This window comes from Pagrus pagrus, assembly GCF_965226575.1.
Source record: "Pagrus pagrus genome assembly, chromosome: 2".
Lineage (NCBI taxonomy): Eukaryota > Metazoa > Chordata > Actinopteri > Spariformes > Sparidae > Pagrus > Pagrus pagrus.
The window spans coordinates 10,551,745-10,566,087 of NC_140186.1; the positions used below are offsets into that span (position 1 = coordinate 10,551,745).

General features: G+C 42.5%; 1 protein-coding gene across 10 annotated transcripts in view; it reads left to right on the forward strand.

Moving 5' to 3' along the window:
- The window catches only part of lrba (LPS-responsive vesicle trafficking, beach and anchor containing), a 194,415-nt gene that overhangs the window by 168,293 nt on the left and 11,779 nt on the right, over nt 1-14,343 (forward strand). For 6 of the 10 annotated variants that reach the window (XM_084365848.1, XM_084365851.1, XM_084365852.1 and 3 more), the window contains 4 exons: nt 5,394-5,483; nt 7,365-7,557; nt 9,235-9,300; nt 11,056-11,211. In XM_084365848.1, the coding sequence (XP_084221974.1) occupies nt 5,394-5,483; nt 7,365-7,557; nt 9,235-9,300; nt 11,056-11,211 (505 nt within the window). The remainder of the gene's footprint in view (nt 1-5,393; nt 5,484-7,364; nt 7,558-9,234; nt 9,301-11,055; nt 11,212-14,343) is intronic. The other 4 variants (XM_084365853.1, XM_084365855.1, XM_084365857.1 and 1 more) reach the window with 1 other exon arrangement.

A 14,343-nucleotide genomic window follows, 5' to 3' on the forward strand; every position in this document is an offset into this window, starting at 1 on the left:
AAACTGAGTCTAAACACTTGATTTTAAAACGTGAAAGTAAGTAGCTAATTTTGTATTTTTGCGTGAACTGTCCCTTTAAGCAGAAGTGCTCACAGCATTGAGGTCTGAATGGAGATGAGTTCAGAGTACATCAACCGGCCAAACAGCCTTTTGCCTCTACTGTTCTGCTGCCCTTCATGCTCTGTGACTGGAGCATCACGGGCACTCGGGGTAGATCAATGATTTATCACCCCATTCACCCTAATTCCCATCCAGATGTGCTTTGGCCTTTAGCTACACACACACACACACACACACACACGTGCACACACGCACACACACACTCATGCAGATTCATTACCAGGGTGCACCGGTCATTTCCACTCTCAGCCCATTACCCATTCTTCTGGTTAACACACAACCACTAAAATGGACCAATAGTAGACCGCTATGTCTGCCAAGCTGTTCCTCTGACAGTGGGGTTGATAAATCTAAGCACATACAGGACACCATCAGAGGCAGGTGCATGTGATTTGATTGGTAATAAAATAGCACCTCCTCCCTATGTATGACTGCAGGAGTGCAGATTTTGGATATGCGTGCTTCTAAATATATGGCCTTTATTTCACTGTAGTGTTTATGCTATGTATAGCACTTTACATCGTCATTAAATCCTCAAACATTTGTTGACATTAGTCTTGCTGAAGTAAATAAACCAGACTAGTGCAAAGAAGATTAGTGACCTCTACTAGTGTTTAAAGTGTTCATATTGTGTGTGTATGTGTCCATTATGAATAAAGCAAAGAAGTTTCTTCCACTCCCTTAAGATAAAAAAAAGAGAGAGTTTGTTGTTTTCTCCTCCCACTCCCCCTCTGATGCAGTGAGTCCGATCTGCTGACGTTCACCTTTCGAAAACACCCTCCGTCTGAGCGCTTTAATTAGTTAAATAAACCAAAGCAGTGTTATACCTGTGAGCTAAGCCAAGGCTCTCCTTCAACTCTGTTTGTGCGGAAGGAAGCGTGCTCCATCTGTGCAGAAGGTGGAAACAGAGTTCCAGGCCTGGGCCTCGTCACGGCGGGGTGCTGGGGGTGGCTGAGGGCTACAGGAGCTTTGAGACGGAGGGCTTTGGGTCTGAAAACGTCCCCAGAGTCTGCCATTACTGAGTGACAACTGTTTCAGCCTGAGCTGTGGTCTGGGCCAGGCTAGGCTGCATTAGCACAGGCCCCGGGGCTGTTCATTGTCAGGGGGATGGGTCACAGACATGGGTGTGTGGGTCTGTGGGTCTGTGGGTGGGTGTGTGTGTGTGTGTGTGCGCGCACAAACGTTTGTGTTTGTATGTGTGCGTGTTTATATCTTGGTCGGAAAAGGTAGTAGATGGGGCGAGTGTTCTGTATTCCTGCCACGCTGTTTGGCAGACCTTAACTCCCACCCGCCCCAACCAACCCCTCACACACACACACACACACACACACACACACACACACACACACACACACACACACACACACACACACACACACACACACACACTAACTGGAGAGATTTGGATGGATCATACCTTGATATGTTTGTACATACACGTGTGTGTATACATGCATCCATTGGCATGTGTATGCCTTTGTATATTTATGTGTACTCATCAGCATAAATGCACACAGTTGTGTGTTTATGTGTGCGTTTCTGTTCTGGGAGAAAGTTTGGAATATCTCAGCGCAGATTAGGGAACGCTGTAGAGACCACTGCTGTGTTTTTCAAAACCATGATTACTTCCTGTCCTGCCTCCGCCGCAAGTCAAAACTCACCTCCTCTCTCTCTCTCTCTCTGAGAGAGCTGTGTGTGTGTGTGTGTGTGTGCAGATGCATTCATGTGTAGGTGTGTGCACCCGTGTGCATGGCATGCATGCACATCTGTGTTGCCTCTTGGTGTATAAAGAGAAACACACGCTGTGTTGCCTTCTCATCGTTGTACAGGGCTTCCCCTCTTTCACATGTGATTATGGAAAATCCCACAGCCTCTCACACCAGCGACAAAACACAGAGCCCCGTCTGAATTGTACAGCGTTTGCGTAATTCGGCAGAAAACGGGGAAATATACCCACGCAAGTGAACCTGATTTGACAGTCAGCCAGAGTCAATCACCAAACACAAGGCCCACTGGTTTATTTGCTTTGGACAAGATGTCCTTCACTGTATTTGATATAATATAGTGCTCCAAAGCCAAAGATAAAGAGAATCCTGTCGAGCTGCTTGTGAACAATACAAGGCCATTGTAGTTATTCTTATATTCTATTCATAGAGAGTGTTGTTGGTTCAATTTGCATAAATGTGGCATGTTTTACATGGAGATCCATCTTGTCAAGTGGCTGAGTAAATCAAAGGGCAGGCTGGGACATCTGAGCCGAGGGCGTCTCGGCCATTTAAATGTATAGAATATAGAAAACCCTCATCAGACATGGGCCAGTGCCCCCAAAAGAGATTGGCCTTTTGGATGGCCCCTCATATAATCACCTGAGCATTGCATTGGCATATAGGGATAGGACATGCTGACCTAGACTCAGCCACTTTCCAACGTTCCATTGCCTCATAAATGTCAGAGCTGAACTTAATGAAGACAGGTTGAGTGGCTTTGAAGAGTGTCTTCCTCACATTAGCTTAAGCAAAATGCCTCGCTCTAAAGGCGGAGGAGAGGGGAGGCACTTTGACCTTGAGTGATGCACTGATGTCTTCTCACTAACAGAGTAACTGCAGATGAGATGGAAAATGTTAAGATTGTGGTCATGATCAGTAATGAGGTCATGTACAAAGGTGTTTTGATCTTTGATATCGTTGAAAGAACAGAGGTCCTTTATTTAGAAACACTTTAATACGGCTTACACTCCAGTCATTGCTGTGTTTTTGTTAGAATGAGCCTTTTATAGCTACAGAGGGAGTGTGTCCTCTTCCACGGAGTCCGCCATGGTGCACCTCCATGTTTTCTACAATAGCCCAGAAATGACAAACCAAACATTGGCTCGAGAGAGGACCATGAGCGTTTTTCATGTTTTTAGTTGCCACCACTTGGGCAATATCCCAAATTTTATATCCCGATATTGTCCTGTCCAAATATCGCAATTCAAATTCTTTGGCACGCCATTTTTTCCCCACTTTAAACCCGAAGTATTGCGGAGCTGGCGAAGCTAAGTCCTCCATGTCTTTATGCTTAAGCACTGCGTGCATGCTGCTACAACAGGCCAGTTTATCCTGTAACCTCCACCAGCCTGGTCTTATTCCAAACTCTTTAAATATTGATTTACGATGCTTCCATTGCCACGACAGCTCAAGGTGCATTTTCTTCGTAGGCGAGGGTGAGATGAGGGGTGTTCAGTTGGTTTTATTCTGCAGCCTCACCACTAGTTGCCACTAAATCCTACACACTGGATGATGAACTAGTGTGGTCACATGGCACACATGTCCATGTTTAGGTCTAGAAAATGCAGTTTTGGCTTAAACTCCACACAGAAACCAAACCACAGATACTCCTGCTAACAAGGAGACAGTTTTAAACTCTCTTCTTAAAGTTTCCAATCTGTTGAGCATGCACCAAACCACACAGCTGAAAGATGGTGCTCCTAATGTGTTTTTGCAACATAAAACACTGTGAAACATGGACATTTAATTCAATGTATTATTATTATTCTATTTAATTCCCATACATTATAAATATCAATGCACAAGCTGCACACCTTTTTCTTTTCTGTTTTATCCAGACTCTCATCAGGAGCCAGTGATACATTTGTATCCTTTTATAATCTGTTCAGAAATACAGAAAAATGATTGAAAGTGAAGGAGGTGAAAGCAAAAGGAAAGTGTTAACAGAGTGAAGAAAGTGTGCATCAAGTTTGGAAACGTGAGAGTACTGACTGTAAAGCGAGAGAGTGAAATGGATACGATCACCTCGCTGTCTTAGTTCGACATTCACATAAAAAAATACTGTATGTAGAATTTTTCGGTGCATGATTTCTGGCAGCAAAAAATCTGATGAAACCTTGTAATAGACAGTCGAGATCGCTCCTTCTCCACGCCTCTCTGGTCTCTGGTTAGTTTCAGACAATGGCTGCGAGCAGACTTTACTTCGCAACCTTTTTTCTCATGGAAATACCATATGCAGGCCTCAGCCATGAGCTCATTCTCACAGGCCTCGCCAAGTCAGGCTCAAACGTCTCAGCCTACACACACAAGCTGTCACTCCCACACGGCCAGTCACAGTGCACACCAACATACTGACGGCTCTGTCATAATTTCGTGTTGGCCATTTTCTCTCTGCCTGTCTCTTTTATAAACCATCTATCACGCCGGATAAGAGACTTTCTTACTCATTGCAGTTTCTGCTTATTGTTATTACATTCAAAATCCCACTGACACTTGTATTCTTTTGTTTGCTGTATTTTGTACATTTCAGAGGGTTTGGGGTTTTTTTTTAATTTATTTTTTTATGTTTGTTTATTGTCAGCTGTCCCGTTATATCACAAACATTTCTGACATATAAACATTCAGTCCTTTTTCTCAGTTTTATTTATGTCATTACAAACTGAATACCATTGAGTTCTGAACTTTCCTCAACAACCATTGTGGGGTTTTTTTTTTTTTTTTTTACCATTTTCCACCATTTTCAAGACCAATCACTCAACTGTAAAAAAAAAATAAAAATAAAAAAAAGTCGAATGAAAATTAAAATAATCCTAAATGATAATAGACTGATAATGTAAAGTATTGGGATACGTTCGTGTCGGTCTATGCGTCTGTACTCTGCTGTGGGTGTGTTCCATCTCGTGCTAGTTGGCCTGACAGTGAGCTGTGTGATGATGTCCAGAGGCTGCTCGGCCGGCGTCTGCTCTGACATTTATGGTCCTATACCTCTTCATTAACACCACCTAACCAGCCTACAAGCCCGCCTGTCCCGGCCCTCCTCTGATTCTGTGTGTGGTTGTGGAGGATAAATTGGTGTGTGTGTGTGTGTGTGTGTGTGTGTGTGTGCATGTGTGTAAGGGAGAGCATGTCGGACAGTGAGAAAAGTATGTATGATGTGTTCATGAACACAAATCAGTGCATTTTTATCCACCCTGCACTCATCTCTCTGTTTTCTTCATGTTGAGATGCTGTAATCTTAGATCGTTGAGCATTACATCATAAAATACACAGTATGATGTGATATGACTAAATAAACTGTAAGACAAAAACAATTTGTCAACCCGATTAGAATTTTACTCGTGCTGAGTTATCGATCCCTTTTAATAACTTTTATCTATTTGCAGGATTTTTACATTAATGTGGCCTTACTGTTAATTGTTGATTTTAAATTTATGGGCACAACGATGCAACAATAACACCACCTTTCTTTGTCTTTGCTGTTCTTTCCTCTCTCTTTTTCCCCTTCAGGCTGTGGAGTCTCAAATTAGGAGTTTTGGACAGACCCCCTGCCAGTTGCTCATCGAGCCACACCCACCCAGAAGCTCAGCCATGCAAGTGGTAAGGGATGCACGCACATACATGCAAACAGAAAATCTAAGAGATTTAAATGTAATCCTTCAGCTTGAAAATGCTATGATATAAAATGGGTCAGAAGCCAACTGAGCCACACTATCAACCATTCTTCTGCTGGTTTAAAGCTGTCTCTGACTTCTGGTGTGCCCTGATGTTTGCGCTCTGCTTTGCTTCACAAAACTCTTCTTTTTAATTTTTGACTCACTCTTTTCATCCTCCATTTACCTCCTGTCTTCTCTTTATCCACCTCTAACTGTGGGAAAATAAAGTCTTGGGTTTGAAAGCATCTCCTCTCTCATCATTAGAGAGGTGTGTGTGAAAGGGGAAAGATCACAAGCATTTGTGTGCATGTGTGTTTAGTAAGAGGTATGTCGGGGGAAAGGCACAGCTTTGTGCTGGAAACCTGGGCCCGAGCCAGGTTTTTCTACCTGAGCTGGAAGCACAGGAGATCAGCGAAGGAGAGCAGCGAGCAGCAGTCCTGAAAGTGACGGCTTTTTAAGGGCCAAGGAGTGCAGTCAGTGTGCCTGCTTGTGATGGACCAAGGCCCCATGAGTCCCTATTAGTGTGGTGTCCCTGTGGCGTTGACAGCTGGCTGTAGACCACCACCCAGCGCACACATGCACACACAGGCACAAACTCAGCCTTTGAATTCACCTCTCTTATGCACAAATTCCTATGAAATGTTTTTATTTTAACTCCACAGTATATAGTTTTCAAACATAATATTCAGACGCCATTATTCAAACACCCTCCCCAGCCCTCCATGTTCTTTCAGAACGCCCTGTTCTCTTTGCTCTTTACTTTCTCTCCATCCTCCCTCGTGCGAGTGTGTTGTCAGAGTGTCGGCATCTGCCCATGCCGGTGGTAATGATACTGTCAGTGCGTCTGGTTAGCTGTCAGACACACCGGATTTACTCAGGTCTATTCCTGATGTTAACACTGATGTTCCTCTTCTTTACACGCAAGGAGGGAAATGGCTCCGTGTTAGAGCCGCTTAGTACAAACACTCTATATAAGCTCCTGTCTAACAAAGGAAACTGATAGGTCAATGACATCACTTTTTTGTTATGACTGCACTGTATATAGTTTCTCTCACTGTCAATGTATAAGTAATACATTTAATCTAACGCAGCTTGCAGCATATGTATTTTTACACTTTTTGTGAATTAAGAAGTCGTGCTGAAATGATTAATTGATTTTTGTATCATCCAGTTTACAGAAAATGAATTGACTTAACGTTTTTTGTGACTAATTGCTCAACTAATTAACCAAGAATCTGCTCCAAACTATTATCTTACTGCTCTGAGTGGCTTATTAGACATTATTTTTCATATATTAAAGATTCCCTCTAGATATTTTCTAAGATACAAAAAATACCCAAGACAATGAATGTTGCAGGGGATATGCATTGGGCATATTTTGTTCAAGTTAGCATGCTAATCGGCTAGCCCCTAGTCACATTGTACCTCAAGAGGTGACAGTCTGATACGCCCTGGTGCCCTGAGCCCTCATTCCAGGCAGAGTCAGCCTACACAACCACTAGCTGCTCTTTCTTTCGGAGATTCTCTCCATTCCTAATATTCCTGCATCTCTTCCTCAAAAAGGGTTCTCTTGCCTTTTCTGTACAAACTTATGCCTTTAACTCTTTTTCTTGCCTGTACAGCTTAATAACTACTATCCTGCTCAAGCTTCCTAACTTTCTCTCTGTCCTTCTTTTTCCTCCCTCTCCCTCTGTTTTCTCCTCGCTAACACCGACTGTGGCTTCTCCGCTTGTCTTTTTTGTTTGCTCTTCGTCCGCCGCTCCGTATCCCTGCTCTTATCCCTCTCTTCCCCGCATCGCGTTGTCCACCCCGGGGGCCTGAACAGTATCTTCTCCTGCAGACCCCGATGATGTTTACGGAGCAGATGCAGCAGGATGTCATCATGGTGCTGAAGTTCCCATCCAACTCTCCTGTGACTCACGTAGCGGCCAACACCCAGCCGGGTCTAACGTCACCTGCCATCATCACCGTCACCGCCAACCGCCTCTTCGCTGTTAACAAGTGGCACGGCTTGACAGGTGAGAGATTTGTGGCCATGCACTCATATATATTTGCGTGAAATTATATCATTGTCTTTGTGTTATCGTAAAGGTGCATTTCACTGAACACGTTTGTTCTGTGATTTTACACCACTGTGATTCTGCATCACATCGTTGTCATATCTCCTCGGTTCAGCTCTCTCCTCCACACTCCGAGTCTAATTTACCCGAGCCAAGAATTGACCCGTCTCGTCTCTATAGGATGGACGTTGATTTGGGAGACAGTTGACTGTGTCTCCTGGATAGCAGTATCAAATGTGACACATGCAGCAGCCAGCATTAGGTCTCACGTCCACCTCCATACATCAGCCTCTCACTTCACAAAAACCTTATTTACTCAACATCCATCCTGCCCCTGGAAGAAACATTACATTTGATATCTCCGAATTTATCAGGATGAAGACTGATCGGTTTTCAGTAGAATACGACCTCATCCATGCGCACCACAGACCAGACTGATTAACCTAATTGGTTTAGTGAGCTGGTATAAGAAACAAGATGTGTGCAGGGTAGTTCATTAATAGCATGGGTTTATTAGAGTCTGTGTGGCTGGTGGAGCATAAAAGATAAAAACAGAAAGATATGCACGATGAAAAATATTTTCATCAAGAACATTTTTCAGATTTGGTGTGGATGCAGCAGTGCACATAGCTAATAAACACTGTGAGATGGTGTAAAGGTGCACTTTGAAGTTTCAGGGAGGAAATTTTAATCAGAAGTGAAAGATCTTCATTGACTGACTTTTTAAAAAAAAACATTTTTATGCCTAAACAAACTAAGTAAACGTTTATCAAATGTCGTTTTCAGAAGTTGTGAGAGGAATTTTTCAGCATTTTGTTTTTTACATTTTATAGAATAAAATGTTAATCACAAAAATAATCGTCAGATGAATCCATAATAAATGTAATTGCTAGCTGCAGTTTTATTCATCCACAGCCTGTTGCCCCTGCCGTTGTCTGGCAAATGATACAGAAGTATCTGCTGCCGTACCACCAGACTAGAGAGCAGCTTTATTCCTCAAGCTGTGAAAATATTTAACTCATCCTCCGCACTCAAATACGCACTCTTTTTATTATTACATGTATTAATTTCTCTTTTCGTAGACTGCAAACTACATTTAGTTAGACAACATTGCATTGTAAAATGCTAACAAATAAATAAATACATTTTTTTGAGTCGTATGGATTCAAAATGCAACATAATGCAACACACCTATGCTATGTCGATATAACACTAATAACTGCTGTTGAATTGAAGCCCCACATTCGACTCTATGGGCAGCGTTCATCGCCATAAGGCTGAAAGACATGCTAAAGTACGTCCCGCTCTTACACTTGACTCCAGAGAATTCTTTTAATATCGTGTTTTGAATCAGGTTACCAGCATATAACAGATGCTTACAGCTCAAGTGACTTGGTTGAGCAAAGACATACATTTTGCAGCGTGTGGTAACAAAAAGAATCATATTCTCCGTGGCCTTGGGATCTTTTCTGACATAATTGATGTCTGTTTTGCTGGAGAACTCTTGGGCCGGCAGGTGACACTGTGACTTTATGGTTATAATTTCCAATGTGTTATAATGGACAGAAAGCCAGCATCTACTTCACAAGGCCACATGATTACAATATTAATCCAATCTGTCTTCTTCTCTGTCAGGTCATCAGAGCTCAACGGTGCAGGACCAGCAGTACCAACTTCCTGTGGAAATTGACCCTCTGATAGGTATGCTGTCATTCATGACTGTAAAAGAGTCCACACACACACGTGTATTTTTTTTTTTACATACTTTGAGCTCATATATGCATGAAATGATTTTTTGGTGTGGATTTGTGTTTGAATCCCGCTCCCATCTTGGTGACTCATGGCAGTCTGCAGCGCCGTGTCCCTGGACAGTAGATTAGAGTTGTTTCTCAGCCTCTGCCCCAGTTCACTCCTCATGATATAGGCCCTGCTCTCACACTAAACCATTTGCATGCAAATTGGAATGCAATGAGCTGTGGCCTAGGCCGGCATTTCATCATCAACTCCCCCCCTCTTTCTCCCTCTCCGTCGTGCCTCCCCTCCCTCCCTTTCTGCATCCTCTTTGGTTTAATTTGAGCGGAGGGAAAGGACGCGTGTCAATGGAAATGAATATGAATGTGGTAATAATGTGTGATTGAGAATGCACTGCGGACGGCTGTCAGGACAATATGGGCGCCTCTCATCCTTCACGACTTGTTGATGAGCAGGAGAAGAGTGCCGAGCCGCAGTGATGTATGGGGATGCACTGGTGGTGGAGCAGAGAGAGGAGAGCCACTTCTATCTGCTCCGCCGCCTTCGCCTCCGCCTCCTCTCCGCCTCCATCGCTCCCCTGCAGCCTCTCACAATCTCGAGCACATCTGCAAAGGGGGGGCTGTTCTTTCTCTGTGAATGCTGCGGTCACTCTTAGTCTCAGCAGACCATCTCCACAGATGTTTTATTTTCACACTTGACTCCTGAAAATAACCAGGGTTTAGTCTCACGTATTCATCTTTATCTGATCATACAGTTTCCCCCTCTGTTCGGGCAGAATAAAAGAAATCTTTGTCTGTGCATCAGTTTTTGTACATTCAGTGCATGTTTTCATGTGAGCTTTATAGTGTGTGGGTGTTATATGTCACTGAAAGCACCCTTTTCAAGCTAATTTCATCCCTTAAATCTTAAATATGTTTGTTTCACTTTATCACTTGACGTTGTTGTTTTCTCCCCATCTCACATTTTTCACCCTCAAGCATAAATAATCTACTAAATAATGTATTTTCATGTTTGTGGGTGTGCGTGTGTATGTTTCTGGGGAGGTAGAGGGGATTTTTGTGCTTGTCAGTAATATATTTACACTGTTTGCATTCCAGGAGGAGTCAGAGCTAAACACAGTAAATTGAGGATGAGTGTTGAGCCAACTGCGGCTTTGGGAAACGTTAAAAATGGGTTGAAATATGGGTTGTAGCAGCTATGCTGGACTTTCTCACTTTGCATGCGAGACAATCTCCTCCGACACCTGTTCCCCAGCGCTTGTGACCCCAACAAATAAGAAATACTTCACAGCGGACATATCTCTTGAGAAAAGAAAAAAGATACCACTTACGGAAGAGAGAATGTCAATAAATTTGCTTTCGAACCAACCAACGGCTAAATTACACAACCGGGATGAAACTGCAGTGTGTGTTCTGACTTGAGTGGGGTGCATATTTTGTAAAGACTGTACAACCTCTGTCATTACTCAGACAAGACTCTTAGACTCTCACGGAAAATGTGAAGTCCTGTAAACTTAACCTCCGGGATGTTTTATGTATTCTCCAACAAATCTTCTTTTCGCCCTGTGCTGAAATTCAAGTGGAGGTGCATTCGAGTGGGAGCTCTTTGAAAATAGATTTGATATTTCTGTGTACGTCTGCTCATTCCCAACCAGTAATTTCTATTTGCTTATTCTCTCCTTCTCCTCCTCCTCCTCACCTCCAGCCAGTAACGTGGGCAGTCATCGCCGTCAGATCTCAGACCTGCTGGATCAAAGCATCCAGATCAGCTCGCAGTGTTTCGTCATCACGGCCGATAACCGCTTCATCCTGCTTTGTGGCTTCTGGGACAAGAGCTTCCGGGTTTACTCCACTGACTCAGGTACTGTATAATCATAGAACACATGCTCCCCCTTAGCCCTCACATGACCAGGATCACACAAAGCTGTTGTGTTAAAATATGCCACATCGTATTCAAACAGTTTTTTCCCATAGACACATTACCCTAGACCTAAATTTGCATACTGTAAATGTGTCACCTTATATTTAAATTTTAATAAAGCAGCCATTCTGTTGACAGTATACTGTATCACTGTATAATTTGCGTAAACCATATTTTAAGGCTCAACGTGCACATTTTCTCTGCCACTAAACTCCTATTTTTGAACACTTGCAATTTAAATACAGCCTCTAGTTTTGGCAAATAGTGTTAACTTGTACTTAAAAACAGTCTTTGGTTGGAGCAGAATATATTTTTTATTTATTTATTTATTTTTTACATTTTATAAAATCACTAACTCTCCCCTCGGTCTCTGGGTTGGCACATGATGGCACGAACCCCATGAGCCACGTCAGTGTGCTTTCTTAAAATGTAATTATAGCCCTAATATCGAAATCTAATGGGCACGTTGCAATGAAACTCCTGAGCAAATTATTGCTGCCTAAATGATGAAGTCTTTCTCATTTAGACACTCTAACATAAAGTTTCCTCTTTCTACCCCTCAAATCAAAATCTCAACTCCGAACATAAGATGTCTCATGGGCAAAGAAGCAGGTTGCCATAAAATGTGCTGAACACATTCATGCTATTAAAGAGATCAACCTCTTAATGTTAATAAGGCCCATGGCCTTTCCTCTAGCACCATCCTCAGGACAAACTTTTCATTTATAGCCCCACTACTAGTGAAGCTCTAAGAAGACCCCCCAAAAAACATCGGTATATGTTTTTATTTCATCTTATATTGTGGAGTGCGTTGAAAGCTGCAGTCGCCAGCAGCCTTCAGATTTTAATTTCTCAATACTATAAGCAACTACAGTCTCAGCTATTTGTGTTGCCACGGATGGTGTGTTCTGCTGTGGTGGAATGTAACTAAATAAATGTACGCAATCTGGTACTTTATCTAAGTATATCCAATTTATGCTACTTCTATATTATACTTCTACTCCACAACATTTCAGAGGGAAATATTGTACTTTTACTTGCCAGCTACTTTTATTTTACAAACAAAACAAAAATCAACTTATCAAATATGATGTGTTGTCTCAGGTGAATGCACCATAACTTAACACTTTGAAAGGGGCCTTTTGCATATTGAGTACTTCTACTTTTAATACTTTTAAGTACATCCTGCTGGTATTATGTTCTTTTACTTAACTAGAATTTAAAATCCAGGACTTTTACTTGCAACAGACTTTTTTTACACTGTGGTGTCGTTACTATTACTTAAGTAAACGATCTGAGTACTTCTTCCACCACTTACTGTGACTGACTGTGCTGCTGTGTTTTGTAGCTGCACCAGTGGAATTGTCGCAAATGTCCTCAATTACTTGCAATAAGGATCTCTTTATTTTCCCTTTCTCTTTTTAGCCAGTTCAGTGTAGCCTGAAGTCAGTTGTCGCAGCTGAAGTGAATCATGTCTGTAAGATTATTTCAGTTGTTGCCCAAAACTCTGTGGCTTTTAAATCCTTGTGTCAAGTTATTGTTTTGTTTTAGTAGAGTTTACATTTCTTCTCCTAGATATCTTGGAATATTGTTTATCTCCCTCAATATATCTTAACGTATACAGTATATACTGTATAATCTTTCACAGTGGCGTTGTATGTACCTAAATACCACTGAGTGGCTACTTGTACTGCACACACACACACAATGCAGACATTTTTGCATACAAGTCACAAGCACACGGACGCCATCGGGTCAGGGGTCCTAAATGAAACTGTCTGAAGCTTCATCTGTGCACCTCGCTTCTCAGCTCTCCTCCCCAGCACCCATTCAGAATCCTCCACACATCTATACAACAGACTCCAATTCAATTTCTGCAGGCCAGGGCCTCTCTGCCTTTAATCGTGGAGGGAGGGAAGGAGGGATGGGAGGACAGAGATAGCTCTATTGTGCGACTGCCACCGGGGTGTGCGACTGGAACGTGAACACAGTTTAATCGCGCACACGCTCAACAGCTGCCACCAAGGTCCCCAAAGCCCCCAGGTTAAAGAACTGAGGGATTTTATCAATTACAAGACTTGATTGGTACACGTGCACAAAACACATAGCCTCATACGCCTGCATGCACACACATCCCATTTAATCTGTCCGTGTGCATGCAAGTGTATGTGTGTGTCTGTGAGCAGATTGCAGCAGAGTGTTCGATACGAGTTGCATGGTAGCCATTATTGCTGCAGCCATCATTAGTTATTTTCAGTGTTTATAAAGATGTCAAACATTTTCACATCTTTGATGTCTTTGTTCTTCTTTGGTAGTTTAGTCACTGACCCGCCCAGTTTCATAACAACCTTCATCTTTTCAGTGAGATACAACTTAATTATCTGATGGATGGTGATTCTGACACCGAGGCAGAAATGTCATGTGTTGAAAACTATCCACTGTTTGACTGCAGAGGTCACACTATGAGGAGCGTAATGAGTATTAGACAGCTAGACGGTGGAGCTGTGGTCTGGAAATCTGACAGCAATTAGCCTCTTCATATATACACATGGAGCGCAAAGCATGTGCGCACACACACAGCTCGTGCACACAGAGTTGGAACAAATATTTATTCTTGTCTGGGAATTAGTAGACGTCTGATCTTGTGTGGATATTGTAAAATTACTAGCCAAGCAGACAGATGATCAACAAACACATGGTGGGAGCTTCCAGAGAACTACATCTTCCAATAATTTCATACTCAGCTTTTGTTTGTAAAAGGACAGTTCACTTGAAAATCAAAAATGCCTTTTTTTCCTCTTCCTTACCTGTAGTGCTGTTTATCCATCTAGATTGTTTGGTGGGGATGTCGGCAGTAGAGATGTCTGATGTCTCTTGAACAATCAGCTTAAGTTGCTCAAAGCGCAAAAAATACAATCTGAAAAACTCAACGTCTCTTTCCAGAAATTGTGACTTGGTTAACCAAGATAATCCACAGACCTCATTGTGAGCAGTTTCATGGAGGAACTATTTTTTTTTCCTTATCACCAGGAAGAAGGCATCTGCTCATGGACCAGAGGCTAGCCAGCTACG